At 37.4% G+C, this 23,368-nt stretch overlaps 1 protein-coding gene across 3 annotated transcripts in view; it reads right to left on the reverse strand.

The window, feature by feature from the left end:
* Nucleotides 1–3,256: 3,256 nt before the first annotated feature.
* LOC138616588 (A-type voltage-gated potassium channel KCND3-like) overlaps nt 3,257–23,368 on the reverse strand; it is a 74,806-nt gene continuing 54,694 nt past the window's right edge. For 2 of the 3 annotated variants that reach the window (XM_069691009.1, XM_069691010.1), the window contains exons 3-7: nt 21,550–21,712; nt 13,938–14,039; nt 10,034–10,126; nt 7,781–8,040; nt 3,257–6,632 (exon numbers count right to left, since the gene is read on the reverse strand). In XM_069691009.1, coding sequence (XP_069547110.1) covers nt 6,392–6,632; nt 7,781–8,040; nt 10,034–10,126; nt 13,938–14,039; nt 21,550–21,712 — 859 coding nt within the window. In that variant the 3' untranslated portion in view covers nt 3,257–6,391. The remainder of the gene's footprint in view (nt 6,633–7,780; nt 8,041–10,033; nt 10,127–13,937; nt 14,040–21,549; nt 21,713–23,368) is intronic. The other variant, XM_069691011.1, reaches the window with a different exon arrangement.

Raw genomic sequence — 23,368 nt, forward strand, 5'->3', positions numbered from 1 at the left:
CCCTGAGCTGCAGCTGCTTCTTGCCCAACAGCCCACTTCCTCCCAGCTGTCCACATAAGCACACAATGGAAAAGGAAGCGTCTCCTCAGATCACTCCAATGAAACATAGGTGGTACATGCAGAAGAAGCAGCAACTGTCTTAACTATAAGTCATCCTCTACAGATTATTAAAAAAAATCTTTAATGTAACTCAGTGAGTGTAATGACTTGTTTGGTTGTTTTGGTTGTCAAAACAAAACATAATCGTCCCTACAGTGAAACCACATGGTATGGTATTATGACTGCATTAAAAAAAAAAAATCATAGCTACCATTACACACACACACACACACACACACACACACACACACACACACACACACACACACACACACACACACACACACACACACACACACACACACACACACACACACACACACACACACACACACACACACACACACACACACACACACACACACACACATATATATATGCATACACTGTCTGTGTTGTGGTTGTAAACAGAAACTGCTACTGATCCCTGCTCCTGGGAGTAAAAATGGAGGAGATTTAAAGCTAAGCTATGAAGCTGGAATGTGTTTCAGGTCAGATTTCTGTGTCTTTCTATTGAGAAAATCATATGCATCGTTTTTATGAACCAGAAGTTTGAATTAACCTGGCTCAAGGACAGAAAGAAGAACCCGTGCTATAGTAACAATCCCAAAACATACTAAATAATTACTTTTCTACTGTAGTCACTATAAATTGTGCACCAGGTTCAAGAACATACTTGTGTCCCATACTGTACACGCAAGAGCCCCAAGGACTCACAAACTTATCACGTTTATGGTGTAGGAAGCGCTTTTGTAAGAAAGGCCCTAATTTCAAAACCCCAAATTATCACAATGTAATCTGTGAAGTCAACAGCCCGAGTCAATCAGTGTGAGCTGAGAGCTAACTCTGACTTCAGGACTCACCAACCATGTTCAAAGTTCATATAAATTATGCATCAGGTCTGTTAATGGATTTACAGTGAATGTGAAAGCGGTTATCTCTGTGAGTTATGTCACTTATCTTTGCTGTAGCAGTGAGAGTAATTGAAAGAGATCAGCACGTCATTCTTTCATGTTTTAGATTTAGCAGTAACAAGACCAGGCACTCTGATGATGCAATGTTCCCCAGTTAGTGTGATAAGAAATGTAATAACTGTCATTACTAAACTGTTAAATATTTTCATAAAACCATGTCTCATGTCTCTGAACGGACAGGTTATTTCTTAATATTATGTTGCTACATAAAACCAGCAACTATTGGCCTACTTTACACAAAAGATGTGATTATGTAGAGAGTAAGAGGGAATCATTTTTAGTTTAGTTAGTTATTACTTTATTACTCATTACCTGTCAAACAGAATGTACCAAATGCTTATTGTGATTACAGATAAAGTAGAAAATGTGACAGGATCTCTGAGTTTTACAATGAATTCAGTATGTTGATTAATCAACATGTTAATTCATTTTCTTTTCTAATTTCTGTTTGGTTATCTTGGTTCCTATCAGTTGTTTTCTATTTTTTTTTAGAGTTTGCAGAATTGTATCTCAGCTGTTGAAATGTGTTGTTTTGAACACATAATTAATGTAAAAAAAGATGATTATTTGCTGCACACTTATCACAATGATGACATTTTGTACATGCTGTATTGTCTTTAATATACTGGACATATGTAATATGCCTACAGCAGACAGTTGCCTATACAGTATTGATTATTGACCTTTAGTACAGCGTGTACTGATAGTCTTTATCTAACAGAGATGTTAGTTTGCTGCCATCTAGAGGTTTGGATGCATCACTACAGGACTTGCAATCATTAGTTTAAGGAACGTTTCAGGCTGAAGCCTGAAACGTAGTTGTTTTAAATGTCCCTCGCTCATTCACTGTCCCATCTTTTATGTCTGTTCTCCAGTCAAAGCATAAAAATGTGATGTTTCCAAAGCACTGTGTCAAAGTGGGGCAGCAGTTTGGTGGGTAACAGGGATTTTTATGATCTCTTCATTTGCATTGGATTTTCACAAGGCAGACAGACATGTTTTGTCAAAGAATGTATTTCAGTGTTAAAGAATCATAGGGCTAAAATTTGCTTTTATGTTCCCCTGACCCAATGTTGTGTTTTTTTTGTCCATTTTATACTGGAAAAGAAAAAAACAACACTTGTATCCTGATCTCACAGAACAGCATAAGACTCAAAGCTTTTACATTAAAGCAAAAAAAAATTACTCAGAAATATCTAATCTCAAAAAGAACTCATTATGTTTGAGTTGTTTCCTCTCAGCAATGAAACAGATTTGTAAAGCAGTTGGATATGTGGGTGTTTTCCTTCAAGCAGAGTTAGTCATAGTGTGTTTGAGTCATCTGGTGCCTCTCTGTGACGACGTCAGCCAGACAACCTCTAATTATGGGTATTATGATGGTCGGGATTACACATGTGGCCAAGAATGAGCTGACAGTGAGAACACCTGGTTAGACACATGAAAGAGGTGTTTCACAAATGCCTCAGACCTTGTGTAGCTCATCATGTTACATTATTCAGATAGGTTTTTTTTTTTTCCTTAATGTTTCTTTTTCATCTCTGCCTATTGAGGTGCTGGGTTTACATAACAGGACTAGATTAATCATCTGACTGTGCCTCTTTTGATGGACAAAGTTTGGATATTATTTAATATGAAAGATAATAATACAGTTGGGGTTGTGGTCTATACGTTACCAAATGTTATGTCGAGTGTAATTGAGTGTAATTAAATGTATTCTCTGCAGTTGGGTGTCCTGCATAAAACAATTAAAAGTTAATAAAGGAGGTCGTAAAGTTCAGCAATTAAATTGTTCTGTGGAAAAGAGAGAAAATGGAAAGTAAAAGATGGTGTTTGTTTGCGTGTCAGTACGCTTGACACGCAATACAATTACTTGGACACAATCTTTGAATCTTTAATCTTTCAATAACTCAATTTAAAATATTAAAATAGTTTAATATAAAACAATAGTTACAATATATTTTGATAATTGTGTATTGGAAATGTGTTCAGTATTGCCCCACACTCAAGAAAAGGTGAATTATACAGTTACCTTTTGCGTTGCACCTTTAGTTCCCAAAGTGAAAATCAGCTTTGAAGAATGTTGAGTCATAAAAACCACAATAAAAACAACTGATAATGAATACAGATTTCTCTGCAGATATTCCTCCACTGCGACAGGAGAGAGAAGAAAGACGAAGCTTAAATGTTGTGGCAGATTTTAATTTTCATCTGACACTTCATAGTTGTTATAACAAACAAACTTGACAGAATACTGTATACACAGCAAACAGACAGAAAAGCTCAGTTCAAAAGGATAAAAAGATAAGAAACAACACAAACAGCGATGCCAAGACTTTTTAAAAAAGTGACCCAACGATGCTTTTGAAATCAAGTCCATCATATAATGACAAGTATCATCGTACCTTAGTCACTTTGGTGTCAGAGAGGTGCTCTCTCTAAAAAAAACAAAAAAAACAGAACAGTTGAAGCATAATGGGGGTCTATGATGTTGCGAAAACCCTATTGTACAATTACCGTTTCAGTGGTAACAAAGATCCAAGTTATGAACAACATGACTGAGCCGACGCTCGATATTTTCAGCAATAACGGCGTGAAAAAAAATCTAAAGGGTTTATAAGTTTTTCCTAAAGCAGCATAAAGAGTACCTCTACTGTGTTGTTCGTATAGAGGATGGAAAAGTGACGGTTTTGGCACAAAACTTCAACTTCGGTTTTAAAACATGACAAAATACGGAAATGCAACGCAAGATATACCAAACACAGCAAAAAAAAAGAACTTCACTTAGTTCTTCATGGTTCACAAACACATTACGTTAAATCATCAGTTTCCACATTAGCAAAACAAACAAACCAAAAGACAAGGAAAAACACTTTGTTCATTTGATACGGATAACTATAGCACACTTGGCAAGTAGCCACAAACTGTTTCAAACAACAGGCATTTACCAACCAATGAGCAGCAGGTAGGTACATGAATAATTTATTCAGGCAAGAATAAGGCCAGAAACCAGACCATAGTTTAGTTCATTTGCAGTTGTTGTATACGTTTGGTCTTCTTATTAATAGCTTATTCTTACACATCAATTTATTGTTGACCTAAACAATCTTACCTCAAGGGTCACTTACTGGCTTTTCCCTGCGTTTTCAGCTTAATAGCTGGTATGATTTCATCTATAGCACTTTTAGTTAAACAAGTGCAGTGAAAAGAAAAATACTGAAATCTCTGAAAAAGGAGGTAAGTATACCTTGCATTGGGATTGTTCTTCTAAACTGGCTTCTTCTTTTTTTTTTTATACTTTTACATTTCTTCATACTTCTCTGTGGCAGTTTGATGGAAGACACAAAATAGTACAACAGACTTGGGCGCCAAAGAAAATGCCAGTAGATTAATTATACAACAGAAAGATTTCACAACAAAAGACTGATGACATTGAGGCTAACTGATGTGTTGACTGGTTTGTTTTTCCCCCTTTTTTATTCAAAAATTAAAAATAAACAAGGTGAGAAGATAACCTAACAATTCTAGGCAAAAAAGAGTAAATGAATGCCCCAAAATTATTTTTCACTTTTGGATATTTTTTTTTTTTTTTTTAATTTCTACAAATAATCGGGTTTTAAGCAGCTTTAAGTTTCAAATTCTGTTGAGAAAGCTGATCTGAAGATGAATTTGCGCCGCTCCTGCAATTGTACAGACAATGCTAAACCTTCTTGGTATTCAATAATTAAAATGTCTGTGATGATTACAGACAATATCATTTTCAGTTGCCTCAACCTTCAGCACACTTAATGAATTTATAAAAAAAGAAATCCTTTATTTTAAATCCTTCTTTTTTGAATATTGAATGTGTGCTGGCGATATTGATGCCAAAGCAAACATCTATCATTATTGGTATGTGTGATACTGACCCTGCATTACTGGATTTTTGGATTGCAAACCATATTTGTAGTATTGCCTACTTGAGCAAACCTGTTCCTGTGTAATTTGCCATAGACATTAATGAGCAAAGTTTTTTTGCTGGGTGACATGTTAACATGAACATTGTCATTTCTTGTCAGTCAATTCCACGTACACTGTACTGCTACTGTACACAATCACTAGTATTTTATACGTGTTCATCTGCAGCAAGAATGGTTCCAAATAATAGGGCTGGGCAATATATCGATATTTTATCATATCATGACTAGGCTAGATATAGTCTTTGATTTTGGACATTATAATAATGCACAAGTGTTGTCTGAATTCGCCAGATTGTTTTACCTGTTGTATTATTTGCCTTTGCCCACTTAGTCATTATATTGGTATATATATAATATATATATTTATATTTATTCATTGAGTTTGAGTAACATGAGTTAGTGTCTAAGCACCTCAAGAAGGAAGTGGGGAAGTGTTGTTGGTCTTTTTAGATGACGTGTTGACAATAAGATGCATCTGGAACAACTCCAGCCTCCTCCTTTGATCAAAATATCACACCTTCACTTCAAAGTAATCCTGCGGTCAGCCCAATGTGTTTTTTTTTTTTTTTTTTTTTTGCCATCAGGTTGAGGGCCATTGCTTCATTTGACCTTAGTATGAAAGCCATGAAGAGTGTCAGCCTGCTGTCAGTCACCAGTAAGAACTTTAAACATGAAGCAACTGAAAATGACGGTTTATTTTGAGTCTCTGACATGATGAATAGATATCATTTCCCCCCAAAAAAGAGCATCCTATACTCTTTACAGTGTCCAAAGAAATTAACAAAGAACGACGATATTAGCAGCATCGGGTACCGCGACTTTTTCAAATGATGCTGTAAAGAAAACTAAAACTGTTTTGATTCCTTTTTTTTGTTACTCAAAATACTTGGACAAACAACACACAACACAAACAAGACCAATCAAATTCCAGTAAAGATAGTCAACATCTTTGTCTTTCTTTAATATTTATAATCGACAAATACCCCTTTCCCTGCAAATTTGTGACATTTCAACAGCGTCTGCTGATGTTTATGCTAATTGCACAATGTCTTTCACTCTTTTTCCACAGTACCCGCTGTAAAACATCTCTACTGCAGTTAGAAACTATTAGAAATGCAGCAACTCTCTCCATATTTACAGTACATACACAACATGACAAGTGGGTGATTCTCCGTTCACATATCTACATTCCTCTACCTCAGTAACTGGTGACTCCTCTGGAGTACAGCTCTCCTCTTGTTGACCCTGTGAGAAGGGACACGTTGCACCCATCAGTGTGTTACCTGCTGCTCCTTCCTCCTCCTCCTCCTCCTCCTCCTTCTCCTCTTCTTTTCGTTCCTCCTGCTGAGTTCAGCCAGAGAGTCACAGAGCAGAGACTTTGATGATGTTGGTGCCAGCTGAGCTTGTTGTGGTCTGGATGCTCGGGGTAGCTGGGTGACCTGGAGGCGGCGGCGGCGCCCTCCGCTGCGGGGGTCCGTGGAGACCATCGCCATCAGGGGTTAGAGCGGGGGGCGTCGGGAGGCTGATGATCGCTGTGGTGATGCGGCCGCTCCTGCAGTTGATCCTGCTGCTGTCGTCTGTTTTTAGGTTGAGGTTTGAACGGCTGTTATAAGAGAGAGAGAAAGAGAGAGCGACATGTATGATTGTGTACAATGTATGAACTGCATACAGATTGTAGCTACATCAAGTAATTGATGGATGGATTAGTTAATCAACAGAGAATTAATTGGCTGGTATTTTGATAAATAATTAGTTGTAATTAGTCATCTTTTTTTCTTTTTTTTAAAGCAAAACTGCAAAACTTTCTCTAATTTCCGTGAGGAAATTCATCTTTTCTCAATTTTTATAAAACTGTAAATTAAATATCTTTTTGTAAATTTCAAAATAAGGGGTTTGAAGACTCCAGAGAAATTTTTAGCATTTTATAGACCAAATATTCAACAACTAATTCTGAAAATTAGTGGAAGATTATTCATTACTGATAATATTAGTTAATTGCAGCCCTATACATGTAGTATCTTTTTATCTGTTTTAAGTTAAAACAAACTTCTAGCATGACATCTACTGCCTCCAAATGATCAACTAACCCCCCGTGATAACGCCACAACTCTTTCTTCATTTTTAAGTTTTAAAGCTATAGGAGCAGAAAGAAGTAAGGCCCTTTTTGTTTCCAGTTAGTAGTCCTAAATTACAACCCTGTTCCAGAATTTTTTTGACTCTGTGTACAATATAAATAAAAACAGAATGTGATGATTTGCAAATCATGTAGACCCATATTTAATTGAAAATAGACCAATAATTTAAGTATAATGTTCTGCAACTTAAAATTGCAAAGAATTTGGGGATTTAATCATCTTTTTTGAAATTTTTTTATGTTTAGATTTGCAAATGAACACATTCTGTTTTTATTTACTTATGGGAGTCCATGCGAGCTGTAATTGTTGATTGTGTTCAGATTTTTTTTTTTTAAAACATCTACATACTGCTGATAAATACTAAATAGGAGGACATAACATGAACTGTTATCCAGAGCCATATACCTAAGATGTAACTCAAGATCTCTGCACATACAGTCTTAATAGCCTGACATCACTCCAAAAAAAATTGAGTAACAATTTTCTTAATTTGGGTAAACAAACTTGCAAACTATAAAAAAATATATATTTTTGAATTTGGAACATTCTTCTGAACAATCTAGTAGCAAGTCTCTGACACTGCTGTCATGTCTGTGTTTCTGATGTTGAGTATCACCTTGCGGTGTGCGACAGTGGGTCACCGCAATGTATATGGATGGCACTGAGCTCCTGCAGTGGGCCGTGGTGTGTTGGGACGAGATGGGCCGGTGGCAGGCTGGCGTTGCGCAGAGGAGTGTTTTTCTTTCCACTCCGGCCACAACAGCTGCCTATAGGGCTGTCATGGCTGGATATCGAGGGGCTGCGTGAGGGATAGGTCTGCAGCGGCGTTTCTAAACAGTTCTGCTCGTATAATTGCTCATCCACAAACTCATGAGACTAAAGATAGAGGATGGTTGCAGAAAAAACAGAGGGAGAGCAGAGAAGAGAAGAAAACACAGTAAGTTAATACAGTCATGGGACTTGATGCCTGGAGTGTTATACCATTTCTAAATCAAATATAATTCAAAGTATCTAAGAATAAAATGATGATACAACACATTATTCACAAAATCATGCACATGGCTCATTTACTATATTGGCTACCTGCTGACAGATCCAGTGTAACAAATCTTTGTTTTTTTGCATCCAACATTTTTTGCAACAGTAGCTTTAAATATTCTAAATGTGTGCAAACTAGGCATTCTCTTCTACATGGTATGGGATGTTACTGTCATTAATCAGGTTTAAGCCCGTGTTGTCTGAGCCTGATCACTTAAACCTCATTGGTGTGGCCTCAAATGCTGCAGTTGAAACTGCACTTGTGATTTAATCAGAGCTCAGTTGCTGTATACTGTAGAAATCACCTAAACTCATCAAGAGGCTACTGCAGCTGAAATTTAAAGGCCCCACATTTTACACTCTACCAGTGTTTCATTTTCAGTCTTGATATCAATAGGAAGATATTTTTGTGGTATTGGGTGCCAAATACTATTTCAACATAGGTTTAGATTTGGTCTTATAAGCTTCTCTCTGGAGCTCTATGAAGAACAGGTTATTTTGTGTCTGTGTCTTTCAGGTGAATTGAAATCAGTGACCCTCTCTTCTGATTGGCTGACTCCTTTCTGACTGACACACACCCTGGCCAACCACAGGTTGTCTTCAGTCTTGTACCTTGTTAGCTGTGCGACAGAATGACTGTTCAGTGTTTTCTTCCACATCAGAGGTTTGACAGTGGGCCGTGCTGAGAGCGGACATATGACGTGAGCGTGAGTTTATGACATCACAAACTTATGGAAATCCAAACACCTTATTTAAAAAGTTGCTAAATACCGACTGTGTGCATTTATCACTGGACTAAGCATTTGGACACTTTTATAGTATTTATGCAGCACCCAGACATATTTTATATTCAACCAGAAATGGAAATTATAATTTTTTTTAAATATGGCACCCTTAACATAAATTTAATACAGACTTGATTTTAACAACGGTTCAAAGTTGTCAACTTTCATAAATAAATAAATGAACCCATGCATAAATCACGTGTTACTTAAAAAATAAATCAAATGTTTTACCATGTATGTTTTTTTAGGGCAACACTGTAACAAGTGGTAAATTTAGAATTAATTTCACTTCACTTCTTTCCATATAAACTAAAAGAAACATAGGGGCGAATGTACAACATTATGATTTACAGTTGACAGAAATATACAATGTTGTACAATGCTGCAACTTATGGTGATATTTAACTGTCACAAGTGTGAGTAGACATGTTTTATCAAAAAGTGAGAAAAAAAAAACCTCAGCATGGACTCGGGGTACTGTTTCCCACTAAATGTAATTCATTTGTAAAAGCAAGTTCATTATCGTTGAATTTAATCATTAGATAACTGTCATGGATGAGAATTGCAATAATCATACAGACAACATCACTCATTCAGACTGACTAATTGAATAACATTATAGAAATGTGCTCAACATGACAGAGACATCTGTTCTGTACATGCTGATAAGTCGTCTGAAACACGTTCTCACAGCACGCTAAATAACAAACCTGCTGTGTGCAGCTCAGACACCTGGTTTGCTTTATCTGTAGTTCACCTGTGGTTCATCTAAACTTAGGCTTAATTTGGCACAGAAATCGGTTGTAGTTTTTGGCACAGCTGAGATTTTGGACCTACAGGGTGAGTCAAGTACAAGCTTCTGACATTTTGCAAACAAAAAAGGTTCATCATCACGAGTCATTGAGGAGTGGTGAAAAATTTTATTATGGTCTTTTAACAGTGAATTTCAACTTAATCAATGTCCTTTCACCAAAAAAAATAATATTTGTGAGTATAAAAATACATATGTAGGTGGTTAAAGTTAAAAGAGATAAATGTGCACTTACAGTGGTTTTCTCTAGACAGTGCAGTAGGTGGTGGTGTTGGCTCTCTAACAGAGAGGTGGATTTTGTCAGCTTATGCTCATCCTCTTCTGTTCCCTGTGTATCAACACACACACCCCAACACAAAAGCACACGCATACATGCATGCACACACAGACAATTGGTTGAGGTGTCAAATTATTCAGGACATTGCTGGTGTACATGGCCTCGGACATCGATCGCTCTGCATAGTCTGCTGCTAAAATAACTGATATTTACTGAAGACTGAAAATGAACTTTGTCTTCAGTAATGAAAGTCAGTGATGCAACGCTTTCGTTCTGCTTCGTGTCGTCCATTTTGAACTATCTTGGTTCATGCTTACTGATTTCGCTCTCATTTCTATTAGGAGCAGGTAGCCAACAACTCCTGCTGCTTGCTTTCAAACCATTTACTAGCCAATTAGTTACATAATAGACCACATTTCTGCTCGGTGGGAATTGATCCCTCAGCCTTAGGTCTGCCTTGGCAAGTGGTTTGTTTATGATTTATTTTCTATTGTGCAGTTTTTCTGTCACCAGTGCTGTCATTCCCTTTGGGTTGGTTCCTTCTCTAAGCAAGCAGGGACTTCCCGTTTCAGTTTATTGAACAAAGAATATATAAATTCTAAAGCTGTGTTACTGCCAGCTTTCTTACTTAATTATCTAAGTAGGTACCACTGAGTGTTATTGATGCTGGCCGCTGAATAGTTATTGACATCTGAAGCTTCAGAAAGCAGAAAAACAGAAAGTATGGAACCATTTGTTGGTATTTCTCCAAACAGGGCTTGGTTTCAAAGCTCAGCCTCCAATGTAGCTTAGTCTCAAAGTTGTCACAATTGCCAAATAACATGAAAACTGAAAACAAATTAATTCCCTCCCCAAACCGTGTATTGTTACTCAGAAGATTTGCGTAGGAGGTGATCCAGCCCAAGGACTCTCATTCAGATTCCAGGAACATGAACAATACAGTGATGTGGGTATGAGAACAACACATTTTCTGATGTCTTGATGCATGGATTTGTCCTCTAAGAGAGAAGACTTTTACAAACTATACAGCTACAGACTGAGTCTAGGTTAAGGTTTAAAGGTACTGTGACATATACAGCCACTGAGCTACGTTGATATTTCAATACGTGTCGTAACTAATGGAGAATAACGCTTTAATTTGTCCTAAATTTGTTTTTTCGGAGAGGGGTTTGATGTGGATCAAATCTGCCAAAGTAAGTGTAAGACAATTTAGAAATATATTATTATGGGTGTTTATGGGTAAATTCTGATGATCTATTTTTTATAGTAAAGACTCACTAACCTGGCAAGAGTGTGTATTTCTGGCTCACTGAGTAGGTTAAACACAAGTTCATCTCGAGCTGGATCCATGTGCCATATCATGTTCCTACATGGCAATGCAATCTCCAAGATTTTGAGCATTTGAGTCACATCATCTTCAACTTCACAAGATGGGTCCTGTTTCTTGTTACTTTAGAGCTGCATGATGTAATTTTTCTCCACTCACCTGGGGAGTTAGCATTTTCAAGATCTTTCTCAAAGTGGATCTGCGACCCAAATGTCAAGTTCCTGAATATGTCATGCAGGACTGTAATTTGTAGAATTTCATCGCTTATCCAAATGATGACTTTAAAATCCCATATCACTTTAGTCTTTAACTGAGTCAGCGATTTATAAAGAGTAGTGTAAGAGATTTAAATTCCAAAAAACATTTGAATTCATTGCTCTTTGGGAGTTGTTTTGCTCACTGTTTCACGTGGAGGATGATGGTTAATATTACTTTGGTATGCATTTAGTTGAGATGGGTCCAGGATGTGGTACAGTAACTTGGTTTGGGATAAATGTTACTGTGAGGTCAGGACTTCTGGAGAGCTGTGTGTCATTAAATCCTTACAAATGTGAGTCCGCCTATTATTCCATGTTATTCCTCTACACAAACTGAATGCAAACAATTAAAAGTGTGAGTGGAAGCTTTACTTTCAAATGGTAAAATAATACTATTAGTAAAGGTAATTATTTTCTTAAATAATGTAAAGTAATTGAAAAGTTTTCTAACACAGATCATCATATTGCCTAACGTCAGTTGTTATACTCTGAAAACATGTTGCTGCAAAAAAAATAAAAGAAGGAAAACAAAATCATTTTGTTCAACTTTTTCACTTCTTATTCTCTCGTCTACATTTATTTGTCACAGTTTGTGTGTCGTTATTTTTCCAGCACTGGCACAGGAGCAGGACGTCTCCATTTTCTCTCCTTCTCGACATCGATCTGATGAGTTCAGTTGTTTTTCTAACCAGGGAAACATCTGTCATGAACACCAGACCAATTTGAATTATTTGAAAAAAACAAAAAACAAAAAAAACACATCAGATTTGGGAAGCAATTCAGATGTCTGGAACCAAGCGAAAAAAAAAAAACATTACCAATGAGGGCGCAGAAGAAATCCTGTCAAATATAAAAAGTAAAAATTAAGTAAACAGCATCACAAGGGATAAAGATGTAATGCCTTCTTATGCAAGATTATCATAATACTTAACGAGATTATCAATAAATCACCTTCTATGAAAATAAGCCCGTGATTTGGGTAAAAAAAATTAATGGCTGTCAAAAACAAAAACAAAAAAAAAGCCCCAAAATGCAAACGGACCTGCAGTGAACTTCTAATTCTACTATGCTGTGAGACAGCCAGTCATTTTGTCTGACTGACTGTCAGTGGTGACAGCACTGTAATTTGATGCGCTAGGACTCCGGCAGCCTCATCACAGACACAGAGGGATGGGGATCGCTCAGCACTCACAGATGGCATTTATATGATAATTCTAACCACTTCCAGACACCCATGAGCTTTCACACTGGACTTGATTAGATCCAAGTGGATTTCTGTAACCATCTGCAAGGAGAGGAGTGTGTCACTGAAGGCAAGACTGATGGATTGGGAAGGATATAGGCAATTTGCTCATGCATTATCAAACACATTTTCCCATGGTGGTGAGAAATATGTAAAACAAGAGAAGAGCAAAAGTGCAGTAGGGCAGAGTATTTTTTTTAAGTTGATGTTTGGTGGCGGACATCTACAGGAGAATAATTAGAAATTGCTTGACATTTCAAAAAACATTATTATTTATATTTCTGAGGAGAGACAGATTCTCGTGTCCGAGTTAGAGCCAGGAGTTTATTAGCCTAGCCTCGCATAAAAACAGGCAGGGAAAAACAGCCTCGGTCTGTACAAACTTGAAAACTATCCTAAAGTTAATCTCTACCGTCTCATTGTTCAGTGGCACAGCTCTGTTTTGAAGTTGGCTTCAGTTTTTTTTTTCAATGCACTGACCACTTAATTATCACCATGAGCTACTCAAGTAAAAACAACTTCTGTTGTCTGAGCTCGCCGGTTTCACAGACATGGATTAAACCAAATCTGAGACTTAAAAGGCAACTAGATAAAAGTACTTTGTGTGATTGCACTGATAACACTTGCGCAGGAGATTATTGGCATAACACCTCTGCTACCACCCTTGTCCTGTATAGCAACAGGAATGTAATGACTCCAGTTTCTGCTGCTCTTTTATGGCCTCTAAATTACTCTTGAATTGTCTGATGGTCAATTATGGTGGTAATTGTTGTCATTGTGTTTGTGTGTGTGTGTGTGTGTGCACCGCAGATGTGACGTTGTTGCTTCCAAGCAATTGAGTTGCAGTGAACTGAAATAATTAATGAAGAGGTGTTTGACAAGGAACAATATGATTAATGTCTCATACTGAAATTACAATCTGCTAGCATGGCACATCATTTTTAATGAACACATCTGAAACGACTTCCTGGAAACCATTGCACCCACTTGGTGTAGGTGCTTCTTAGCTCTGAGAGGGTCAAAGGTCAATCTCACCGTCAGCTCCAGCAGTTCGTTGAGTAGTCCGTTGCGTTTGTTGTGGAGGAAGGCGTTGGCGCTGCCGGACTTGGCTATTTTTATCCTGGCCAGTCTGGTTTTCTGGGCGTGGGAAGAAGAAGGGGTCATAGCATCAGACAGGGTAGGCGGGAAGTCACAGAAGATGACTAATGCCTTATTTAATGGTGAGAATCTGCCAACTCATCAGCCAAGCTCTGTAGTAATCTTCACAGCTACTACTGTACTTCTCTTTTCTCCACAATTTAAATGTTCTTTCTTGAAAATGACTGTTGTACAGATTATTCTGCCTGGTTGCTCACCAACATTCACTACTGTATATGACCAATAGTATGTGAACAGCCACAAAGTACATGCATATGGGCTTGTTGTATAATTAATTTCAAGTCCATGGGCATAAATAAGTTGCTATATACCTACAGTGGTTTTGGCGCATTTAACCACCAAAGCTATAATGATGTTGGATAAAGCCTTATTTTCTAGTTTCTGCCAGATGGTGTTGAATGGTGCTGAAGCTGTAACTCCGTACAGGCAAAAAATATATTCCATAAATGTCCATAATCTCTTTTGGCTTTGTATTTAAGAGCACCACCATGTTGAAATAGGAAGCCTTGCCTGAAATGTTGACACAAAGTTAGAAGCACACTTTTGTGTTACTAAGATCAACCTGCTAATAACAGTTATAGACCAAAAACACAGAAGAGTATAAGGTAAAACAACAAATTTATCTGTCATTATTTTGATAATTTAGTTTCTAAGCAATTATGCCAAATATTAATAATACTGTTGTAGCTTTCCTACTGTGAAGATTTGCTGCTTTTACATCATAGGAAACCCTGACAACCTGTCTTGGATGTACACTGCCTTTGCAAAACCAGCCCCCCTGAAACACTGTACAAGACAAAGCAGGCATAGATAATGAATGGATGGAGATCATAGAGAGCTGATCATTACAGGGATTTTTGACTATTGGTCAGACAAAACAACATGTCTGCAGATTAAATTGAGATTTAAAATTTTGTGATGGCTACCTTTTGAAATGTTCCTGATATTTTACAGACAAACATTAAAAGTTAATGAAGAGAGTTATTAAAAGAATTGTTTAAGTAGATGCAGGCCTAATTGAGAAAGGGATGTACACATACTTTTGGCCACAAAGTACAGACTGCATTGATTCAACATTGTTTGGATACATTTCAAAAGAAATGTTGAATTCTATTTTTCAATGAATTTTTTTCTTTCATCTGTGAAATCAGCCCACATATTTTCGAATGTTTGATATGTTCTCTTTGTTCCTTCCAGTCCATTGATACTGTGTTATTTAAAATTTATGTTTGTTTTTATCAGAATTTCATGTGGACCCCGGAAGACCCATAAACTCAAGCTAATGAGGATCCAAGAAAAGGATAAAGAATATTTCTTTGAAAGTGAGTTTTTGTATCAAGTTGTCAAAGTTCTCTGTCCAAACTATTTCAAATTGATCATTTTAAAGTATGAAGATTCAGATTAAAACATAAACCATCAGATAAACACCAAAAACTATCAGGAAAAAAATGAAATAAAAAGAACTACGCTGAAACAAGGAACAAATATATATGCAGCATGGCCCAACTGCTGATGCGATTCAGACACGGCACTAATGTATGGTTTATTGCGTTAGTGCCAATTCTGCCCATGAGAGACTGAGGAGTTTATAACAATGCATCTGTCTGCTAAATGTAAAATGAGTTTGATTTCAAAGCTTGTTTGCCAACATTCATCAGTTTAATGTACTCTTTCAAGGATGAGCGAAAGAACTGCCATGTGATTAACTTTTTACGTCTCCCTCTGTGTTGTAAAAAAAAATGTAACTCTAAAAGATAGACGCAACAAAACAAAGGAAACAGAAAGGGAATGAGACAGCAATTGTATTGGAAATTTCTTAAAAATAAAGAAGACATCAGGACGTCTGTATACCGGGGCCTCAACCCCTTGTGGACACATAAGGTTAGCGATTCCTTTAACCTTGTCCAGCTTCTCTCTCTTTCCCCCATTTCAGAAACAGCAGACACACAGAGCAATATCTGCTTCCCCGACATGTATCAAAAGTAATGGAATTAGTTTGGAAACTTCAAAAATTGTCCGTCAGACTGCAGATATCTGTGAAGGTGTAAGAAATGCTGGAAACCGAGATGTCATGACAGAGGTTGTGTATGTATGTGTACAGTATGTGAAAAGGAGGAAAAAAGACCATTGACTGCTTCTTTCTTTGTAGCTTCAGAGTGTGAATGAATTTGGAAGTGAAATTTGCTGTTGTGTGCTGTCTACTTTTCTTATTGATCAAAAGCACTACTTGACACAAGAAAGGGAAAAAATATGGAAGTATAACTCTGATCTTTCTATAAAAGGAAGAGCTCTGCAGTTGGTTGCATTGATGTTCTGCTGAGCATTGTGTCATCACTGATGCTTAGCTGAGCTCAATAGGTTCTCTAAGAAACTTTTATTCTCAACACATTCTGAACTGATGAAATCTCTTCTTTTTCTGAAATCCAGATGTATGACCAAGGCCCACTTAGTTCATGTCCAAAGGCGATCTGGAGTATTGAGACAGATTTTAAGTCAAACTGGTTTAAAATCAAGATACCAAATGGTTGATGAAAGTGTCATAGATGGATCAATATTTGTCTCCCTGCAGTAAAAATGATTTATTTTCCAACTGAGCTCTGCACTGTCTATTTTCATGCTACAATAACATCATATATGCCATTGGCTGAGCTGCAAGCGAGGCCCTTTCCAGGCCGGTCTGCTTTTGATAACCTCCAAATCTTATTAATTTATTTAAAAGTTTGTTTCAACTCCAAAGACAGTTTTCTGGTTCCTGCTCTGTCCACTCAATGAAAATATTACTTAACAGTTAATTACTATAAATCACAACCCAGTATCACGCTAAAACATAATACACCTGCCAGTCCACTAGAGGATAGCATGTCAGAGCCACATTTTGGCGCACTTAGGCATGAAAAGTACATGCATGTGAGACCAGGGTCAAAGAGGGAGATCATGGGATGATGTACAAAGAATAGGGGTAGTTTGAAGAAACAAGCATGGGACTTTCACCTGGACGATTTTTGTTTGAGTTGTCAAAAAGCAGAAGACAACATGGATTAATTATAAATAACTTGCATAACGTTATGTATTTACCTTACATACCGTACGTTAAGTTGCTCATGTGACATACATCTACTTTTGTTAAAAGGCCTCTTTCAACCAAAACCACAATCTTTTCCTAACCATGTGGTTTTTGGTGCCCAAACCTGAGGCTTCTTACTTATCACGCCTGTAGGTGAAATGTGATACTGACACTCTAGTGGCCTGATGGCTATATTACACAATTTGGCGGTATACTGGGTTGCAAATGCTTATGGAGCTGATTAGCTAGGATGTTGTCTTACAAAACTCATGTTGAACGTGTTGTACAACAGTAAAAATTCAAATTGAATTCTTAAATCTGAACAGAGATGATTTTGCCTTTTCAAAACCAAAGAAATATGTAACAAAGTTCAGATCAAACTCATCTCTAAAATTTAAATGGTGATGGGGAAGTATTTCTCGGCTGGAGAAGTTCTTTGAGGTAAATTACATCCAATCGCACCCAAGTTTCAGTCTGTTCTGCCTGGATCTCCTCAACACTGACTTAAACACAGTGATGATAGATTCTGGTGATTTTTACTTCATCTGTGGTCTTGGTTGACCGTACAAGTCATGGTTCAACATTACCACCCACAGTCCGACAGTCAGACTACTGGAATATGGCAGAAAAGCTTTCACCTCTTGAGCCTTGAAACTTCTGCTTAATAGACACCTCTTCCTTTTTCTTTTCTTCTTCCTTTTGCACTAATCAAACCATTTTCTTTCAGACTTTCCCTTGCTTTCTCTAACTGTCATCTTCGTGTTTTCTCTTTCTCTTTTTCCCCTCGTCTGACCTTCCTCTTTTCTCTCCTCTTCCGCTTCCATCGACTTGTTCTGCCCTCAAGTCTTCGGTCTTTTTTTTTTTTTCTTCTTTTCAACAACCCGCCATCTCTGTGTGGCTCCACTTGACTTTGCTGTCCCATTACAGGTGTTACCTCAGTCCACTTACTACCTCGACACTCACTGGCAGTCTTAATGCGATCATGCTGCAATGCAGATTTGTGCAGGAATAAAAAAAAAGAAACCTATCTTCTTCTGCAAGATTTCTTTCCAACTTGTCAGGAAATTAAGATCATTAAAGGGGTTGTTTCTGGGACTAATTACGTTCTCTGGGTTATTGAACCTGAAAGAGAGACACTGTACCCTACACACACTACAGTAGTTAGTTGGCAATGACTGTCATTAAATCCAATTTCAATTCTCGACTTTCTATTTTCTGACTGAGAAGCTACAATGGGAAAATGGGAAGACCTTTTTGTGAAGTCAAATCCCTTGATGACCACTACATAATTGTAAGGGGAACCTGGAGCAGCGTGTTGTGATAGAAGAATGAAGGCAAATGAGATCCAGAGAGGAAGGTGAGGCCAGGAGAGATGCAGTAATAAAGGGAGTAGGAGCAGATAAGCAGGGTTAATATAAAACAGATCTCCTTGTTTCCCTATTTTCTTTCTTCTTGTTCTGTTTTCAAAGTCAAACCAAAGGAAAAAACACAGACCGCAATATGGCTAAAGAGGGGGATTTATGTGTAACCGTTGAACAAAATGTACTGTGTGCATGTGTGTTTAACCCGTCATACTGTAACACAAATGCAAGTAACTTTTTTCATTGCTTAAAGAATTGTAGCATGTGCTGCAAAGTCCAGCCTCCCTTTGTTCCAAAAGTACAGATATCTTCTATCTCTACTTTATTTCATTATGTGTACAAAACATCTGTGCCAACTTTTCCTTTTAGGTAAAGTGCCATTAATGCAAATGCTTGGAAATGATAAAAAACACCTATAGTAATGACTTTCCAAGTGAATTGTAATTAAAACGGCAAGCAGTGATATGCGGGCCCTCGCATGCTGCACATCGGGGAGCCAGCGTACCTCAAAAAATGAAAAAAAAAGTCATTCAACAAAAGAGTCATGACTTTTGTTTTTTCTATTTTGGACGAATATGATTTATTTTCATATTTTGAACGACTTTTTTTGTCATATTTCGAACAACGTGCTATAGTATGACTTTTTTTTTCCATATTTTGATGACATGCTATAGTATGACTTTTTTTTTAATCACTTTTGGACGACATGCTATGGTATGACTTTTTTTATTTATTTATTTTTTATCATATTTTGGATGATGTGCTATAGTATGACTTTTTTTTCCACATTTTGGATGACACGCTATGGTATGACTTTTTTATCATTTTGTTTTTATCATTTTGGATGACATGCTTGGTATGCAATTTGGTATGACATTTCTTTCCCCATATTTTGGACAATGTGCTATAGTATGACTTTTTTTTTATCACTTTTGGACGACATGCTTTAGTATGACTTTTTTTTCTTTCCATATTTTGGACGACATGCTATAGTATGACTTTTTTGCATATTTTGATGACATGCTATAGTATGACTTTTTCATATTTTGAGCGACATGCTATAGTATGACATAGTGTGACTTTTTTCACATTTTTGACAACATGCTATAGTATGACTTTTTTTATCACTTTTGGATGACATTCTATATATAGTATGACTTTTTTTGACATATTTTGGACGGCATGGTATAGTATGACTTTTGTCATATTTAGGACAACCTGCTAAAGTATGACTTTTTTTTTCAGAATTTGGAAGGAATGCTATTGTATGACTTTTTTGAAATATTTCGGACGACATGCTATGGTATGACTTTTTTGTCATATTACGGATGACATGCCTGTTGTGTGCCTTTTGGTATGACTTTTTTGAAATACTTTGGACGACATGCCATATTGTGACTTTTTTGTCATGTTTCCACGGCATGCTATTGTATGACTTATTTTTCATATTTCGGACGACATGCCATGGTATGACTTTTTTGAAATATTTCGGAACATGCTATAGTATGACTTATTTTTCATAATTTGGACGCGATGCTATAGTATGACTTTTTTTCATATTTTGGATGACATGACTTTTTTGAAAGTATGAAAAATTGTATTTCCTTTTGCCAGCAGGTGGCGCTATGACTATGACAGAATATTACCATACAGGTGTCTTCAGGCCAGGACTTTTATCAAAGATGTAATGTTTGAGGAAGATTGGAATATGTACATAAAATTTATAGCAACTTGTAGTTTCATGGCAAGACACTCAAAATGGCTGCCACGCCATGGGCACATGATTCATTGAAAAAAACAAATTCCTTTGATAACTTTTCATCTCCCACGTGTTAAGATAGGACAGAAAAAAGTCCCATAAATAATAAAAAAAAGTGGTTACTGACACTTGCTTCATCAGTGGGAAATATAATTTGATTGGAGTAGCTTCATGATTTATGTTGTAGTAAAACATTCTGCAGCTGAGGTCTTTTATGTTTAGTGCCAAACCATTTGTAAAAATTAGCAGAAATTTGTGGTTTTTTTCTTGATGGCATTGTGTCATTAAACATCTAAACTCGCTTAGATCCCCCCCTCTCTCTGAAACAGATGTTAGAAATACCATCAAGTACTACTTTTTACTAAAGTTGTTAAGTGGTTTGATCCCCCAAACTAACATTTTAACTCTGGGATCACCACTTCACAAAACCACTACGCTCATTAATTTTTCTACTCTTTCCTCCCACTACTTGACTGCTTACTGGTCAAACATATTTCACTCAGAACAGAACCTGATGAGAGGGACACTGGGCTGCATAAGAGTCTAAGGGAGCACAGTCCATTGTGTTTGGACAAATTCAAATCAGAAAAAAGAAAACCATCCATACTAGATTTTTAACAATTCAAATCAGACTTTTCCCTCCTTAATAGCTATCAGCAGCTCCTCTCTAACTTAATAGCACTCTTATCTCACCCCGAAAAAAGGTCAAGCCCACTGGGGAACTGTAGCGAGTGGCTGGCTAACATTTGGTACTTGGATATGAACAGTGTGTCTGAGGAAGGGAAAGATAGTGGGTGTGGTAGCATGTGTGAAAGGATGTTAAATTAATGTGAAGGGTAACATTACCCTTCCCTGTGTGTTTGTGATGGTGTTGAAAATTGTGGGATTAAGTCGATTGGAGGACTGATTTAATGTATTTGGGCAATTCTTAATTGGGGTCAATCCCTTTCACCATCACCTCTCTTTTTAAGTTTGCAAAATGCCTCATCATAAAAAATAAACTAAAATCTTTTAACCCTCTCGCATTATTTTAATGATTTTGAATATAAGAAAAAGGCTTCCAAGGTTGTTTTTTTTTTTTTAGGTATAACGATTATTATCAACCCACCCAATGTTACCACTTAATCCTCTCATTCATTCTCATTAACTTGATAACACCTCATAATCCTGTTGCACTTCGACCTTTTAAAAATCAAGAGTGTGCACTCCTAATGGTCAGGTAATATCCAACAGTTATTTAACCCACACATAACCCTTGCCTGTCCCTTCAGGGCAGATTGGATGGATAAAGACAGTAACTTTTACCTTCTGAGCACGCCGTTTGTCTGCTCTCTGGTTCTGGTGGTAGATGCGGCTGAAGTTTGAGACGATGACGGGGACGGGCAAAGCGATCACCAGCACGCCGCTCAGAGAGCAGATGGAGCCGAAGATTTTTCCAGCTATTGTCTTTGGTACCATGTCTCCATACCTAGAGATAAGACGAGTTCAGCAAAGTGTTAATTAATGCAGTGTTAGTTCATATTGCTTTGTGTAGTTTATTTTGTGGTTTATATTAAGTTGCAGACCTGCAATTCATCTTTTAACAGCCGGGTGTGTGCTGGACGGTGTGCCTAGTTTCTTTTCTCCTGTTCTTACTTTCTGTTAAATGGAGCCTTGTTAATTCTGTTCCCTGTCTTTTTACGAACTGCAAGGCCTAAGGTGGTGGGGTTGGTGCCTCCCGGTGTTGGTGTCTCACTTCGTGTGCTGTGTGGTTGTGTCCTGAACCCTCACGTCTGTTTGCGTGTGTGTGTGATTGTGTGCACACGTGTGATCGGGGTGCCTCCTCTTTTTGGGATCCTCACTTTTAACGGTCCACCTCTCCACTGGTAAGCCGGTAAGCCGCAGCCCTGAACATCTCTTTCAATAATTGTATAGGTTAAGGCTCTTTTATTAGTAGGTAGTGCTTAAAATTATATTTTATTGAACCACTGTGTTGAATATTAATTTTGTCATAATGAAGAATATTTGTTTAGAATGGAACCACGTCTCCTGCGCATCAGTATAACGAGTGCTTTCTGAGTTCTTGATACTGTGTGGGGCAAAACTTATTCTTTAGGTGAAATTCATAAAGTGGCTTTGTCGTACTTTCTCAAAACTCTAATTACACCCTCCTTCCGCCACAAGTAGTTGGAGCTACAGATTTTCAGAGATCTGCACTCTCCGACTGCCCTTTTAGTTCTCTGTGGGTTCATCATCACAGGTGACCCTCATAGACACGTAGTAATGTGATCCATATTTAACATAAAAATATTAATTAGAAGACCTTTTACATACAGTGGATGGAAAAATATGTGATTTCAGTCACATCATTATAATCTTTGCCTGTTTCCCTTTCTTTGTTCCCCATTTTAATGCCTAATGTTCTCTGCTTCCTTTGGGCCTCTGATAATTTGATTACACAGACGAATGGTTGCTGTAACAGGTGAAAAGAGGCACAGAGCTAGAGCCACTTCTATTTACACGGCTTAGACCGGGCATAACAAAGCCATGCCGGTGGAATCCAGGGCCAGAAGGAGAAGCCAAGCTTGACTTGCTGGTGAAAGCTGTGGGCCCTGGTGCCATGTAGTGAAACAAATTAATTTGAAAACAGACTTTTGGGACAAGTTTGTAAGCTGGTGAGGAAAGGCAACAAAATCATCTCTTGTAGAGTCCACTGACAAAGTTTAATGCTGTGTTCCAAATGGCGTACTTGTGCCCTAACACTCACGATTTTGAGTGCATAAATGCGTTCACACTGTCAGTACAGAAACATGTAGTGCACGACAAGTACCAGGATGATGTACTCAAAATGGTCCAAAATTTTTTTTTCTTTTTCACTACTGCTGCTGGACAGAAGAATCAGTGTGTTTATTGAGTTTGTTAAACAGAAGGCACAAAAACACATTAATTTTTGGGTCAAATAATTTAAGCTGCAGATATTTTGGCAGGTGCCGTGTTCACATGCTAAGGTTATTTACTGCAAGTACAGAACAGCAGTGTACGATTTGAAACAACACTATCCAGTCAAAATTCCTGCACTACACGGGTAAGAGTCCTAAAATGGAAGAGCACTATTAATTAGTTTACTATGGCAATTATGCCATTT

Source organism: Brachyistius frenatus, unplaced genomic scaffold (genome assembly GCF_029030835.1).
Source record: "Brachyistius frenatus isolate BFR_SWC_R1_liver_20210118 unplaced genomic scaffold, ASM2903083v1 Contig_10, whole genome shotgun sequence".
Lineage (NCBI taxonomy): Eukaryota > Metazoa > Chordata > Actinopteri > Embiotocidae > Brachyistius > Brachyistius frenatus.